Raw genomic sequence first — 16,632 nt, 5'->3', positions numbered from 1 at the left:
GTATCATTGCCCCTGTTCAACATTTATTGCACCTCCTTTTATACTTAACAATTAATTTAAAAAGCTGAAAAATGCACTTATTCAGTTCTTAGGGGAGAAATTTGGGTTCTTACGTAAATAGTAGATATAATTTAAAATTAATTTTCGAGCATATCGAGGTGCTGCCCTCTTCAATTTTTCGCCGTTTCTATGGCAACCGCGCCCGCCGAACACGTTAGTGGGCGGGGTGAGACCGGAGCGCACACTAAAAGTTGTTGAATTTAAAACGGAACGTGATTTTCTGTCTCTCGCATTCGCCTTCGCCACCACTATAGCCATTTTTGCTCTAGCAAAATCTGTACGCCAAAAATGTTGTGAATACTGAATTACCTAATTATATTAAAATTAAAGAGAGCCTAAAAATATTCTATTTATTATTATTATTTTGAAATAAATTTCTCTTACGGTTGATTTGAAAACATAAATTTTTGAGATAATAAATAAATAAATTGAAAAAAATTCTTTTCGTACTTTAGAATTTTAAGAAAATTTTACAAATGATTTTTTTAAACTTAATTTAAAATTTAAATGAAATTCATATAAATTTAAAAGTCAAATAAAATTGAGTTAAATTCCAAATTTAAATTAAATTCAGTTAAATTTAAATTTAGTTAAATTTAAAATTTAATAGAAATTTAGTTAAATTTAGGTAAAGTTCAGTTAAAATTGTAGGTGTTTAATGGTGTTAAATTCAAGTATAATCTAGGTAAATTAAAATGAGTCTGTAGTTAAATTTTAAATTTGAATAAAGTTTCGAAACAAATTACCTATAATTTAAATGACATAATACTTTTTTCACCAGATTTCACGAATTCAATATTTACCTACAATTTAGTTAATTAATCAAGCATCATTTAAATCATTATGTAGTTAATGAAAGGTGATATAGTAGTTAACTTAAACAAACTTTGATTTTAGTCAAGGGAGAGTATTCAAATAAGCTGCAGAAATTAAAAAAAATTTCTCCTGTATTTTTATAATAATTAGGTAAATTTAACAAAAAACTCAGGAAAGAAATTAGAACGATGACTGACTTATAATAATAAAGAATAGTTCTAGAGATGAAACTATATTAAAATTATCTTCAATGAGTTTACTGAGTGCTCTCACCAGGAGTATCCTAAATGACTTTATTTATGGTATAGGATTGTTTTAACTTATAGAAGTTAAAAAAAATGAAATATAATATTTTATGTCATGTCAAATTATGGGCGTTAAGAGGAGTTACTTTTTTAAATGCATTAAGTCTCCCTTGATTTTAAATTAGAATTTTGCAGTTGTAAGTATTTTAAGTATTGAATTATTACATTTTCGGAAACCTTTCTGCTTGTAATTTTAAACTGGGATCTTTTAAAATAGAAAGTGTTCAGAGTAAGAGTTCGAAAATTTTTCGTTTGAAACTTTTCAGAAGTCGACAATGTCAAAATATAAAGAAGCTTTTAAAGTTAAGCATAACTATTTTGCATGGAAATACATTATTATTCCAGCATTTGATTTCAAATTAGAAGCGCATTAGCAATTAAATAATTATTCTATTCAAAATTATTTAGTTTCAAACATCGGATAACTTCAAAGCCTTTGAAATTAAATGGTTTTAAATGTGAGAAATTCGAAATAAAAACAATTAAAATTACAGTATAATTATTTTATTTTAGAAGCGAACAAATACAATAATATTTATTAAAAGAAATTAGTTTATGAATTAAAAATTCAGTCTCAATATTTGTAAAATTTCTAATATCTTATAATATAACCTGTCAATTCAAAGCATTTAATTTTAAACGTTTTAAATGGAATCACTTATGATTCGGCAATATATTTTTTGGCTACTTTAGGATGTAAATAATTTAAAGCTGCAATGGGCAAATTATTCAAAACCCTTAAATTCAAAACCAATTTAAATTTCAATGTTTACCTTTTTAATTGTTTCAGATTTGATTCTTGAATTGAGACATTTTTTGAATGCTTAAAATTTGTAATTTGCACTTTTAAACCTTTTTTTCAATTTGAATAATCGAGAAAAAAAATATTACATTTTAGTAGATATCTTGATTTTTTATTTTTACATAAAGAATTTAATTTAGGAAATACCTCGTGCGCCAAGGTGAAAAATCCGTTGAGGGAAAAAAGGGCTAAGCCAAATCTGCCGTTTGCACGACGAAACTCAATATGTTCGTTTTGACGTAAGGCTTCTTTACGTATACTCTACAACGCGAAAATGACCCTTACGTCAAGCTTGAGAGAGTATCTTTAATTGTCCAAGACGGCAGAAATAACCACGGCTTATCACATAAAAAATATTATTTGATAAAAAAATTTCGTCACTAATTTATTACACGAAAACATTTGTTCTTGTGTTTTTTCCAGAAAAAATAAATTATTATTCTTATAAAGTGTCTTATTTCGACGTTTAAAAAACATGTTTTTGTGTGTTTTTTTGTTGTTGTATTTTTAAAAACTTGTCCTTTAATTTATTATAACTGAATTATGTATCTGAACACGTAAATGTATCAGATATTACGTAAGGAAATATGTCGATTTAATTATTAACTAATTGAAATAAATTCTGTTTGGCCATAAAATTAGAAATATTCCACCAACAATTGTTTTGTAATTTTTTCTCGAGATTCAATATAATTCCTCACTGATTATTAAGAAATAAGGTTTTGGAAATAAAAAATGTCCAATAAAGAAGGAATTTAATTAAATACAGTGAAACTCTTCTATAGTCCCGATTTCGGGGCTGACGGTGGGTGGCAACTTACTCATTATAGCCTGTTCCGCTTTTGTTTGTTAACGCCTAAGTGCTCGCCTGAGTGACAACCGCAGATCCCGCGCATCCCGCGCAGCACCTGTTACACCTACATGCGGCGCGGCTACAATTATCGGAAAGTCTATAGAAGGGAAATATTGCAAACAAAATTCTTTAAACTGAATATACTGATACTAAATTTCTGTAAAAATGCCTATTCTGCTCTTCTTTGTCTATTAAAATATTTTATATTAAAACTTTAAATTTAATACAAAACCAGACATTAAATTTTTTCTTACAATCTTTGACTGAAAAATAGAAATGAGTTTTCTTGTTTTACTTAAAATTAATGTTTTTTCCTTAAAAAATATTAAGAGGAACAACATCTTAATAGAAAATCGTAAATATCTGGGAAATTGTTTACAAGATTGAAGAAGTAAGAAAAAATTCTTGATTGGAATGTATTGATTTATAAAGAACAAGAAGCTTTAAGCATCATAACACTAGGCATAAATAATTTCAAAATATCTTCCTTTTTAATTTGATAGACTCAATATTAAAATCAAAATTTTAATACTTATAGAAAGTTATTATGCTAATCAGATTTCACAACTTCAAAGAAATCCAAATAGTTTATAAATAATTCAAAGAATTCGAATAATCGAACAAAATTTTAAAGAAATATATGGCTTATATGGGTGAATCTCAGCAAATAATGCCATTTCAAAAACAAACATGTAAGATGAAAGAATTTCAAAGAACTAAAAAGAATTTAATAATTTTTTCGAACCGGGAAATGACCGTTTCCTTAATTAAAACGGCCACCTGAATTTATTAGTATTTTGAAAACTATTATGTTTATTGGTATTTTCCTGTAAAAAATAGTTATGTATTTCGTACTTGTAAAAAATTTTCCACCAAGAATTGAAAGAATTTTTGTTTCATTTGATTCTTTAAATGAATTTTTGTGAACTTTGTTATAACAAAGAGAAACTATCCAATTAAGGGTTTCCAGGGTTTAAAAATGGTAATTAACTTTTTTTCATAAATCGTTTCTCGTTTCAAAATAATTTTCACATTTTACACATCAGCTGGTTTTTATAGGTAAGAAGGTCACGAATAGGTTCACGGGGTCTTTTATTTTCTCAAACTTGTAACTTACGCTACGCCTTACAGCTAATAAAACCCCTCGTATTAGTCCTTATTTAAAACTCAATTTCAATTGTTTTGAATGCAATATGAAACACTTTAAATTCCTAAGATTTAAAGTCGAAATATATAATGAATTTTCAACAAAGAAGATTAATTTTCATACGAAAAAGACGTATTTTCTAACAAACTACGTGAATTTTCTAACAAATAGTTAAATTTTCTACGCATAAAGGATCAATTTCTAATCAAGAATAGATAAGTTGCAATTTTGAGAGAAAAAAATAAATTTGAACGACAAAAAAATAGAATTGTCAACAAAAAAAGTTAAATTTTAAGCCAAAGAGGTTAATTTCGAAAAAATATGATTTAAAAAAATCTAGATTTAACGAACACGAATTTTCAACCAAATACATAAAAATCTTTTAATTTGTAATCAAATAGTTTAATTAAAATTAAGAATATGGATTTTTAACGAAAAAGTTCATTTACAATCTAATCCTACTTTAATTTTCTACCATATTGTTAAATCCTTAATCAAAGTAGACTACTTTAAACCTTAACAATTGCTTCATTAATAAAAAAAAAAACGATGAAAAAAAAACATCAAGGAAATTAATTTTCGAGCTAAAATATGAGTTTTTAACAAAAGAAATTAATTTTCTACCAAATAATTGAATTTTTTAATTTTTCACGAAAATGGAAAAGTGCAGTTTTCAGATAAAAAATTAATTTTGAACAAAACAAAAAACCCGAAGTGTAAAGAAAATTGTTGCATGTTAAATAAAAAATTAATTTTTAACTAAAACGATGAATTTAATTTTCATCAAAAGAGTCAACCTCAAAGATCAAGGTGAGTCTTAAGGATATGATTTTTTTATGAACAAGTTCAACTTTTAACCAAGTCGTTGAATTTTCAACTAAAAAAAGATAAATTTCGAACCAGTTATATTTTTAACCAAAGAAATGAATTTTCCAGCAAAATATTAATGATCTAGCAAAATAAGACGAGCTTTCAACAAAATATATTAATTTTTAACAAAATTTTATAATTTAAAAGTTTAATGATTTAATGATTATAAAAATTGTTTAATTTGAAATAAAAAACTTTATTTTCCACCGAATAGTTCAATTTTCTACCAAATTGCTGAATCATCAACCAAATTAAATTAATTTAGACCCAAACAATTGCATTTTTAATAAAAAATGATGAATTTTCAACGCAGAATATTTATTTTTGACAAAAAAAGATAAATTTGTAGGAAAATACATGAATTTTCAAATAAAAAGGAGCAATTTTCGACCCAAAAATATAAATTTTTAATACAATTAGTAATTTAAATCAAAAATGAAACATTATTTCTTAATAAAAGAAAACGAATTTTCAACAAAATAGTGACATTTTTAACAAAAGAGTTCAACCTAAAAATGATTTTTCATCCGCAGAAGATTAATATTCTAAAAATAGAATCGTAAAATTTTCCACCAAAGAGGTGAATCTAAAACCAAAAGAATGCTTTTTTTACAAAGTAGTTCAACTTTTAACCAAGCTTCCGAATTTCTAACCAAAAAAGATTTGTTTTTAACACAATTGTTACTTTTTCACAAAATAATAAAATTTTCAACTGAATACTAGTATTTGTAACTAAACTAGATGAATTCCAAACCAAAAATATAATAGTACAATTTTCTACCAAAAAGTATTTAAGCGAAAAAACGAGAAAAAGAAGTTTCTTAAAAAAAGATAAAAAAGAACAATTCTTCAATAGTTAATAATAAGGAAATATACTAAATGTTGTCTAAGTTCGTAACGGAACTTCCACTGACCCCCAACCCAATTGGTAATGCATTTTACTGACGGCCCCTTAAAGTTTCGATTTTTTTATTCAATGAAATATTTTTTATAACGTATGGTTTACACTTTTTAGCATAAAAATACACAATGAAAAATTGACAAGACCCAGAAAACGAAATTAAAACAATTAAAAGAATGACAGAGAACAAGTATATTGAGACTGTACTTAAGGAACTTTATTTTCAATTTTATTTATATTGGATAAAATATCAATATTACAGAGTAAAATAACAGCGTTTTCCTGTAAAGAATTCAAATGATTTAAACATTAAAATTAATAAAAAAAAAATGAAAGAGCCTGTAATGTTTTACATTCTCATCATTTATGACTGAGAAAGTATTATATAGAATTGTCCGAAATTTGACACCACAGTTTTTCAACGGATCTCCACGTTTTGAGACCACATGAATCCGAAAATCCGGATGAACGGATCAAATCGTTCTTTGGCACACTTTTTTTAGGTCCTAAAAGAAAGGACGAATTCGCTGAACAGTCATTTTGGATAAAAATTCAAAAAGTTTGAGCATTTTCAAATTTTTTGAACCATTTTTTTATATTTAAAAATCTTATATACGGCTATTAATAGTACACAGAAAGCCAAACAATTTTTCATGATGACTTTTTTTGATAAAAAATTCTCAGTTACAGAATTACAAAAATCTTTTAAATCAATCGAATATCAAAATTTTAAGCTAAACAAATTACGATATCAAAAAAGTCAAGTGAAGAAAAACATTTCTTTTTCAAAGCCCTATAAGATTAGCATAAAATTTTTTGGATTTTCTTGTAAAATCGAAAAGTATCATTTTTATTCAAAAAAAAAAAAAAAAAAAATGAAAAATTCCATTTAATGGTCAAACTATGCAGGATACGAAAAAAGATGAATGAAAGAAAATTGTGATCCCAAAAAGGATCTACTAATTCGTTCATACTCACTTTTTGATAGGACGCGTACTTTTTGTTTTACTCGCGAAAAATAACATTGAAAATCTAAAGAAAAAACATCTGTGGAAAATCGACACAAGTTACGAAAAAAAATGATTCAACAAAAATTTTTCACCCGAAAAAGAGCTACAAATTTGTTATGAATTACTTTTTGACAGGATACGTAGTTTTTGTTTTAATCATAAAAATGAAAAATTTGTGGAGATACAACAAAAGATACGAAAACAAATTGATAGAAAAAAGTTATTCACCCAAATAATAGATACAAATTTGTATTTATTTATTACATTCTTATCATTTATGATTGAGAAAGTATCAGAATTGCCCGAAATTTGACATCACAACATTCAAATTTTGAACCAAATGACGCAAACGACAAAAAGTCTCGAAGAGAAATTATAGGTTTTGAAAAATCCTACAAAATATCTTTTAACCACTTTCCAATAGGAGTCGTAATTTTGTTTTTATATATCGTAAGTAATATGCAGAAAGTGGAAAATTCCAATATTAAGCCAAAAGATGTGAGATACGTTGAAAATCTAAAAGAAGACTTGTATGATATTTTGCTTTATCCATAAAAAATAATATGAAAACCAAAATCCTATTATTAGCATAACAACGCGAGATAGAGAAAAATATATAAAAAAAGGATTGTAGTTTTTTATTTAGTTAAGGTAGTTCAGAAACTTAGTCTTTAACTATACTTATTTAAGTAGAAAATTCAGAATATGAACTTGTATATAAATACTGCGATCTCAAAGAGATCTTGTTGATAAAGTTTCACTCCAGCATTCCAAATGCAAAGAATAAATATTCGAGCACGAAGCGCGAGATTCAACAGACGCGCGCCCTAGTTCAAAATAGCAACAAGAACAACATTGTAGATATCAAGAGTATTTTTCAACGAGTGGACATTTATAAAACTCATAAATAACTCATTTACGGATTATTTTATTTTAAACTAACAATTAGGAGGTAAATGTTTTTTAAACTTTCCAATAATTAATTGCACAAAAATCAAAATTTACGAATCATTCTTCACTTAAATTTATAATTGTGAGGAAGGCGGTAGTCATTCCATAAAATTTAACTCTACATCTAAAAACTCCAAATCGCTAATTCTACACGCGAGAACGCTATGCAATTATATTTATTAAAAAATTAATTATTTTCATTTTTAACTCAATATGTTTATCAATTAAAACCTTTAATTTTTTAAATAAATATGAGTGTGTATAAAATTTTCGCGTGTATACACGTGAAAATTTTATTCTGGTTTGTTGAATTTTTAAATCTATAGTTTCATTTAGTAGAATGTCTACCGCCTCTTTTCAAAAGAACAAAATAATATTGTTCCTAGCAGGGTTGCCAGACGTGGCGATTTATCGCCATTCTGACGATTTTAAGAGCTGGTTGGTAATTTTTAAGCTTTGCCGTCTGGCTCCCATTATGGCGATTTTGAAGTTGAGTTGGCTCTTTTGTGGCGACTAGTGAAAAAGCTAATGAAAATACACTATTCGTAGCTCTGCTTGCCGGTAGTGGCAGACAGCTTGCTTGCAGAATGTCCATAAGAAAGAAAGAGACATCATTTTGATCGTTCTCTGTCTCTTTCACTCTTGGGGACTTCCTGCAGGCAGACTGCCTGCTTTTACCGACTAGCGGCTAAGATGCGATTAGAGTTCTAAAGGCGGTATATTACGCCAAGAAGGATGAGAAAATTCGGGTAAATTACCGGTATTTTCTCTAGCCTCTTTTTTCTCGAGAATTTACGAGAATTTATGTTTTCACGAAAGTTCAAAGCAACAACGTCATATAAGGTTGTAAGTTGGGACTCGTGCGTTGTTTAGTTTAGAATGCAGTAAATTAATAAGATAAAAATGCCAAAACCAAAAAGTTGCATTTGCAAATTGTATGAAAATTTTTTAAATAAAGACCAGGAACTATGCTATAAGTGTAATTATTGTGGTGAGACTTATAAAAACAATGCCACGCGACAAAAAAAGAACTTAGAATACAATGGCTTAAAATGTCCAAAATCTGTTAAAGAAATGGTCAGAAGAGAAAAAATAAATAGCAAAAAGCCCGTTAAAGATTACTTATCTAAAGACGATATCGTTTTAAGTGGTAATTATATATTTAATTTTTACATTCTTTATCGCACCTTTTAGGTTAGTTACCTTTTAGTTTTCGGTAAATCAGATTCGTATATATTTAAAATTAGGAAACGTTATTTTACAACTTTTTAATAAGGTTTAAATTTATTTATATTCAAGTAGAGTTTTAGAGTATATTCCTTGTAATAATATGATATGAAATGTATATATTATGAGGATTTCCAATAAAATTTTTAATCCTAACCTCAAAATTTACAAAATTCACAGAATTTTGTTTTAATTTTTTTGATTCATTTTAAGGGGACAACTTAGATGATGAGGAATCTGTACCTGAAAAGACACAAAACTACAAAGACCAGCAGCGTGATAATCATAAAAGTGGTACTCAAAAACTTTTTGATTTTAGAAAATACATCGATTGTATGAATCCAGAAGAGCAAGTAAATTTATTATACATTAATGACAATACTAAATTTATATGACACAAAATGTAAATTACGATTCTAGTACACTGTAATGTATAAATATTTATTTGTATCATACAGGAAAGGCTAAATGTTAAATTCCCCAGAGCAATTTTCTCTTTAGATGCTCCACTTCCGATGCTCAATAATGAATACTGGCTAGATTTTTTTCATGAATTGCGAACCTCTTGGAAGCCGCCGTCAATAAAGCTATTGCAAAATCAACTGTAATTGGAGTCGATTGTGATGGCTGGAGTAATAGAGCGTAGTTGTGTGATTTTTATATTCAGAACCAAAAACTAGATTTGAAATAAAAATAAGAAAATAGAAATTTAAATATTTGAATATTCATAGAGGCTTAAATAATATAAATATGTTCATCAATAACATTTTTTACAGGAATGAGTCTATTGTTAACTTCGTTGTGAGTACTCCGCAGACTGTACTATACAAAACAAAAGACACCAAAGCTGAATTACATACTGGAGAATATATGGCACAGTTAATTCTTGAAGTGATTGACGAGATTGGAACTGAAAAGGTTTTAATAGTAGTAACCGATGGTGCGTCTAATACAGCAAAGGCTCGAAGAATCGTTAATAAAAAATACCCGCATATTCATATTTACAGCTGTACAAACTTCTGCCACTGAAATAGTAAAAGATGTAAATTCATCACATTCGATTAAGGCCAAATTTACTGATATTCAAAAGCAACGAAAAGAACAAGTTATATCACTTAAATTGCCCGGAAAAACAAGGTGGGGAACGACAATCTTTTGCTCTGAGAGTTTGCTTTACAACAAAATGGCTCTGAAAACATTAGCCATTTCAGAAGATGTGTTTTTGAAGCAGAATGTGAAGACACCGATTTTAAGTGAGACGTTCTGGTGTGTTCTTCTAACTCTTCATGAAACCTTGGCTCCGGTCATAAGATGGTAACGATCTCAGTAATAATGTGGTAAAAATTATGACTGAGTTAGCGTACTACACTCAAAAAGAAGGATTATTTTCTTCGCGATTTGTTCAAAAGACTATCAAATCTTTACCAGCCGTAACTTGGTGGAAAACTATAAACTGGGAACCTAAATTATGTTCGATTGCAGTTGACATCCTCAACATGTCAGCCAGTAGTGCAGCAACTGAAAGAAGTTTCAGTAGATACAGTAACGTTCACACTGCTAAAAGAAATCGGTTAACTACCGACAGAGCTGGAAAAATGACGTTCGCCTCATTTAATTTGAAATTAGAAATGTCTAAAAAAAGCCGTGAAAGGTCCAAACATAAAAGAATCATGTTTGTGACTCCGTGGGAAGATACAGTATTTGCTCTATGAGCAGAAGAATTAGAAGTAGCACACGCTGACGAAGACTACGATTCATTTGACGCTGATTTAGAAGATTCAGATTAAAGCAGAATTTTAAATTCTAATAGATGTTTATGTTTCCAGATTAAACCAATAGTTTATATACAAATGTTCAAATTTCAGTTAGATAAAAATCTGAGCTACTTAAGCTTGTTTAAAAAAAAAAGATTAAACGAAAAAGCGTATACACTAATGTTGAAACTTCAGTTAGATAAGTAACTGAGCTACTTAGCCTTGTTTAAGAAAAATGTTTTAGATTTTATGATTTTCGGTAAGGACCAGGTTTAATTTAAGTGCAAGTTACATTATTAATGATCTCACACTGAAGTGTGATTACTTCGCGATATCTTTTGAGTATAAGTTTTATGTTATTTAATCTATAATATTACAGTTTATAACAGACTACTTAATTTAATAGATAATACGACAAAGTTTATATACGAATGTCAAAAGTTCAGTAAGTTAAGTAACTTAGCTACTTAACCTTGTTTAAAAAAAATGTTTAAGATTTTCGGTAAGGGTCAGGTTAAATTTAAGTGCAAGTTACATTATCAGTGATCTCGGACTGAAAACTGATTATTTCGCGATATTTCTTTTAAGTATAAGTTTTATGTTACATAATCTATAATAATACAGTTTATAACAGTACTTAATTTGATAGATTACATAACAAACTTTATATACGAATGTAAAAATTTTTTTGACATTCAAATATAAAATTTAATGGAATTTAACTATGACCAATTTTCATTTACACCCTATTTTTTAACACCTTTTTACATTTATTTGTGTAAATAAACAAAATAAAATTGCTTATTCTATTTCACAATAATTATAACTAATTTTTCATACATAAAATTGAGAGTAAATGTTATTTAAATGAAGAGTAATAGCAAAAAAATGATATAAAAATAATCTTCTCGTATTTTCTTGATAAACTCTTGCCTTATCGGTAATATACCGGAATTTTCATTGTTACCTTCTCCAATTTTATTTTACCGAGAATTTCTTAACTCTAGATGCGAAGTGAGCTTAGTTACCGCCATAAATATAGGCGGCGCGTTCGGCGAAAAAAGTCACTTCGCCTCTACCCACCGCTCCCCGTAGATAGCACCCATCGATATAGTTTGCCAAGAGCCACTTGGAGCGCTGTAAGCAACTCTCGGCATACCTTCGAGGCTTATTTTCGAGGTTATTTTTCATCTTTTCATATTCTTTTATAAGTTACAATTTATGTACTGCACAATATTATATTTTTATTCAAACAGATAAAACTTTTAGTGCAATATCGATACATACATGGAGAAAAAGATATCGCACAATGATATCGCAAAACCTCTATATTGCAAGAAATCACAATATGATAACGTACAATCAGGTCCTGGAGCTTTGTACGATATTATATTGCACTAATATCACAGAAAAAAATGAAGTTAAATTTTGTTACTGTCGTCTGATATACGGCGTCCTTAGCAGCAATGGCAAAAGGCAGAGTATGAGTGAGTTCGAGTTATAAATCGGGACACCAGATTTAAAACAATCACAGAAAAAAGTAAAAAATTGCTGCGGGTAAGACCTGCAACTGAGGTGAGGAAAATAATTCTGAACTCGTCGACGCAAAATTAACTGACAGATGGGACAGTCGTAATTGTCACTACACCTCGAATAAAAATGGAGCGATTATACGATGAAAGATTATCCAGGCAAGGTTACAAATCGGAAATTATCTTCGATTCATGTGAAGTTTATCTGGCAAGGTTAATGTTTGTTCCGGTGAATCTTTCAGCTGGAATCGATTTAAACTTTATCTTTAATTTTTCCTGTGATCGTTTGTTCACTATTCGAAGCCTCACGAGATCACAAAAGAAGAAATACAATGTGATAGCGAAATAAACTTAAAATATTACTTTATAAATTGCAAAATGATGCGGTATATAATGTTAAAACTTGCAATGTACGATATCACGATTTTGCGCTATTATAATGCGATAAACACGATATATACCGCAGGAATTACGATATAGTTTTCACAGTGTAATTGTTTAATATCATTGAGTGTGTATTTTTATATTTGTATAGTTTGTAATTTCTACAGATACTTTAGTCTATTCGACTAATGAATTTCCCGCATGTATTTAAAATTTCTTAATTATTACGTTCCGGTCACTGACAATGAGTTGAATGGCAGAGTAATAATAAGTTAATAAATCTATAACTGCTCTATGGGTCAAACCTGTATTTGGATTTAGGACTTCTCTACTTTAAATCAGAAAACTTGGAACCCTTAGAGCAAAGGCTAAAATATATACATTTTTAAATGATAAAACATGGGTGAATTTATTTGTCTAAGAGAACGATTTGGTGAACATGCCCGTTGAAATTTCTCAAATGTCATTTTTTTGGGTCCCAAATTAATTAAAATTTTTAACCGAATACTTTTAATATTAGGAATTAGGAAGATTTAGAATTGAGAATTCTTGACTTTCAATCTTCAAAATCATGACAATTTATATGAATTTGTATTTTATTTTGTTATTTAATTACTTTTAATTCAAAATTTGTTAGATTAAAATTAATTAATTTAAATTAATTTATTAATTTAATTGTTTTTTTTATTTAGTTAGGCATCTTTCAAAATTCAAGAGTTTCTGATTGTAAATATTCTAAATTGAAGAATTTCAAATTGCAGATCCTTAAAATTCAAGAATTTTGAAGATATTGAACTATTATATATAATATGATATATTATATGATATATGATATATAAGAAATTGAACTATTCAAAAAAGTTCCATATGATACCTTTCAAATATAAATCTTGAAAATTGAATAAGTTGATATTCCAAATCTTCAACATTTCAAATCACGGCAGTACTCAGAGTATAGATATTTTTAGATTCTCATCGGAGAAGGTATTACACTTGTGTAAAATTTTATGTTTGAACACGAAAAACAGGTTTTTACGAGTGTTTCTCTCTGTATGTATGCATGTTTGTATCGATTTCTTTTGATAAAAAAATTTTATCAGAATTATAGTATTTTGAACCAAATTAAAAAAAATACCAAATGAAATTTGTAAACTAACCAACGCGAGACTTGAAAAAAAAACTCGAGATATTTTGGTGTTAATTTAACAAAGATTGTCCAAATGACAAAATTTAATTTAGATTGTGTCAAAATATAAATCCAATAACAAAATTATTATAAATTGAAAAAATTTTTATTTCGAATTGGATAAGCATGAAATTACAATTTCTCTTTAAGTTTCAAAGCTAAACTTCAAACACAACCGCATTTTCTGGTAAATTGTAGCTTTTCAATTTTCGCAACCTTCATCCTTGCGAAGGTAAATACAAAATATTAAATACATTTCCGGTTGAAAGCAAGGTCCAGTGGTATAGATTTAACATTTTGGAAATTATCTTCTTTGTGCAAAAATTATTTATTGGGCAAAAATTAGTTTTTCAAACAATTGCTTTTTTTCCTATTATATCATTCAGTTTACAGTACGTAATTCGAAAATCTTTCACATCAGAATTTTGCGTTTAAGTTTAATATTTAAGCGTACATTTTTCATTTCGAATTTTAGAATGCAGTTTTGAAGACTTAAAAAATTAAAAATCAGAAGCTTTTCAAATTTATAATTTTAGATAGAAATCGTTTTTAGTTTATCAACTGCGAATATAAATTATGACTCTTTTTTTTAATTGAAGTGGAGATCAAGAATTCTCAAGTGAATCGTAATTGATTTCACAACACGATTCGGAATGTACGATAAATTTGAAACATCTGTTATTCCTAGAAAATACTCGAGTAAGTTGAAAACATAAAAGGTTTAAACAATTATCAAAAATGAATCTGGAATATTTTAAGGAAATATTTATATTGTATAAGATAAAGAACAAGGGTTTTCAGGAGTTATAAACTATTTTCAATTAAAATAATTTAATTTTTAATTTAAGAAGTGTTATGACTTGTAACAAAAATGTAATCGTTTAATTTTTAATACTTCTGGCTTAGAATAGCTTAACACGATTTGCAGCTTAGTTTTTATTACTTCGAATGGAGAAATTCGTAGCTTCAGAGTTCGAAACCGGCCAGCCTGTTTCAACCAAAAATAATTGTATACCTCAACCTAAATGCTTAAAATGACTCGCTGTCTTGCAATAAGCACAGAAAACGAGATTTTTACACTTTTAACTTAATATTGGACTTTTGTGCGTTTTATCAATATCGAATCCAAGAATTTATTATTTTCGACATAATCTATAACTTGTAACGAAAATCGTTTACATTTTAACCATAAGCCAGAATTTAGAAAACATAAATTTTAACTTTAAAATTCAAGTTGTTGAATTGAAGACTTAAAAATAATTTTTTTACAGTTCTTGTTTAAAGTTAAGCAACATATGTTTATAGTTTTTTAATGATAAAACTGAGAAATTTCTAATTGGAATCATATATTAAGCTTGAGAAATTTAAAAATTGAGCTTGAGAAATTTAAAAATTAGCACTTGTGGTTAAAAAAATTGTTTTATAATAAATTTTGTTTTAATAAATACAGTAAGGAAATCGATAAGATCCAGGACTCGAAATTAAGATTACAGCAAATTTTCAAAATTTGGAATTTCCTGTATAATGCCAAATTGTATGAAATTGTCCATTTTTTTGTACTACTAGGGACGACTGAAAAATCCCAAAAAGTAACATTCTTGACACTGTGTAATTCCGGCATAATAAAATAAAAAAATTAAATTCCTGAATAAGAAAATTTCTGAAGTGTTTATAATATTACCGAATTTAAAAATTCCCGAATAAGAAAAATTTCATAATTGTAAAATATCATAACTGGAATATTCCTTAATTACACAATTGTAGAATTTAACAAATTTATTCTTAATAAATCTGATTTATTTATTAAAAATACGATAATAAAGTATTTTTATCAAAGAAATTCTCGTTCAATATTTAAAGTTTTAATAAATTATTGTTTGAATTTGAAATCGAAATAATTCTATAAAAATTGCAGAAACAAATTAACGTAACAACACGTGCGCCTCAACGGAAAAAATTTCTCCCTTAATTTTCTTCGAGTCCAAGCAAATTTTGTAGGATTTGGATCAGCACTAATTTATCTCGAAGTTTTTTGTTTTGTTAAATAACCATTCGATTTTTGAGAACATTTTTTTGCAATTAAAAAAAGATGCTATGAGCACTTTCAACAAAAATTTTATATCCAGAAATATATGTTTTCAATTGTGGTAATTTTGAATTTAAAGAATAATTTTTTTAAACTTTAAACGTTACAAAAGTTTTTCCTTTGTATAAATATTTGATTATTTTAATTTAAAAAAATATATTTATCAAAGAACAATTTGTTAAGCGCTAATTTATCTTAACGTTTCTTTTATTTAAATTAAAAAATCGCTTTTCGAGGATTTTTTTGTACTTAAAAAAAAGACTATATACAAAAAACTTGTCTCAACTTTCAGAATTCCAAAACTTTCTGTATATTATTAAATGTACTCAAATTTCGGTTCAGTATAGTAATGAAAATTAAACTTCAAAGTACAAAACATTATGATTTAAAAAATCATATTTGTCATTAGTAGAAACATGAAAATATTAGGAATCGTAATAATTAAGATTTTATCAAGTATAAACATAATTAACTTTTTCAGAGTATTACTCTGAAAATTCAGTTTATTTTTTACCATCATATCATTTAATTTTTTCCATTATTTATTCCAATTAAGTATTTTTGGTGCATCTAGACATTGTGCTATTCATATTTAATTTATTATTTATTCGGTAGTTCCGTGTTGATATGCTGCGATACATGTCAACCTTTCTAACCTCAAAACATCTTTCTACTACTTTACCGTCATATTTGACGAAGAATGAGAAAAACAGAATTCGATTTCGTAGTAAGGTGAGGGCAGCACCTC

General features: G+C 27.5%; 2 protein-coding genes across 4 annotated transcripts in view; both read left to right on the top strand.

Moving 5' to 3' along the window:
- The window catches only part of LOC117172683 (WD repeat-containing protein 92), a 268,458-nt gene that overhangs the window by 5,812 nt on the left and 246,014 nt on the right, over positions 1–16,632 (top strand). The gene's annotated exons all lie outside the window — the stretch shown is intronic.
- Positions 8,588–11,350, top strand: LOC117172684. 3 transcript variants are annotated; one of them, XM_033360819.1, is made up of 4 exons: positions 8,588–8,865; positions 9,156–9,295; positions 9,401–9,584; positions 9,719–11,350. In XM_033360819.1, the coding sequence occupies exons 1-3, from the start codon at positions 8,619–8,621 to the stop codon at positions 9,548–9,550; spliced, it is 537 nt and encodes a 178-aa protein (XP_033216710.1). In that variant the 5' UTR covers positions 8,588–8,618; the 3' UTR covers positions 9,551–9,584; positions 9,719–11,350. The 3 variants fall into 3 exon arrangements, with proteins under 3 accessions (XP_033216710.1, XP_033216711.1, XP_033216712.1); XM_033360820.1 differs by having other exon boundaries at positions 9,401–9,587; XM_033360821.1 differs by having other exon boundaries at positions 9,401–9,590.

This window comes from Belonocnema kinseyi, chromosome 5 (assembly GCF_010883055.1).
Source record: "Belonocnema kinseyi isolate 2016_QV_RU_SX_M_011 chromosome 5, B_treatae_v1, whole genome shotgun sequence".
Lineage (NCBI taxonomy): Eukaryota > Metazoa > Arthropoda > Insecta > Hymenoptera > Cynipidae > Belonocnema > Belonocnema kinseyi.
The sequence above is the reverse complement of the archived record's forward strand: the minus strand, read 5'-3'. Positions and strand labels throughout refer to the sequence as shown.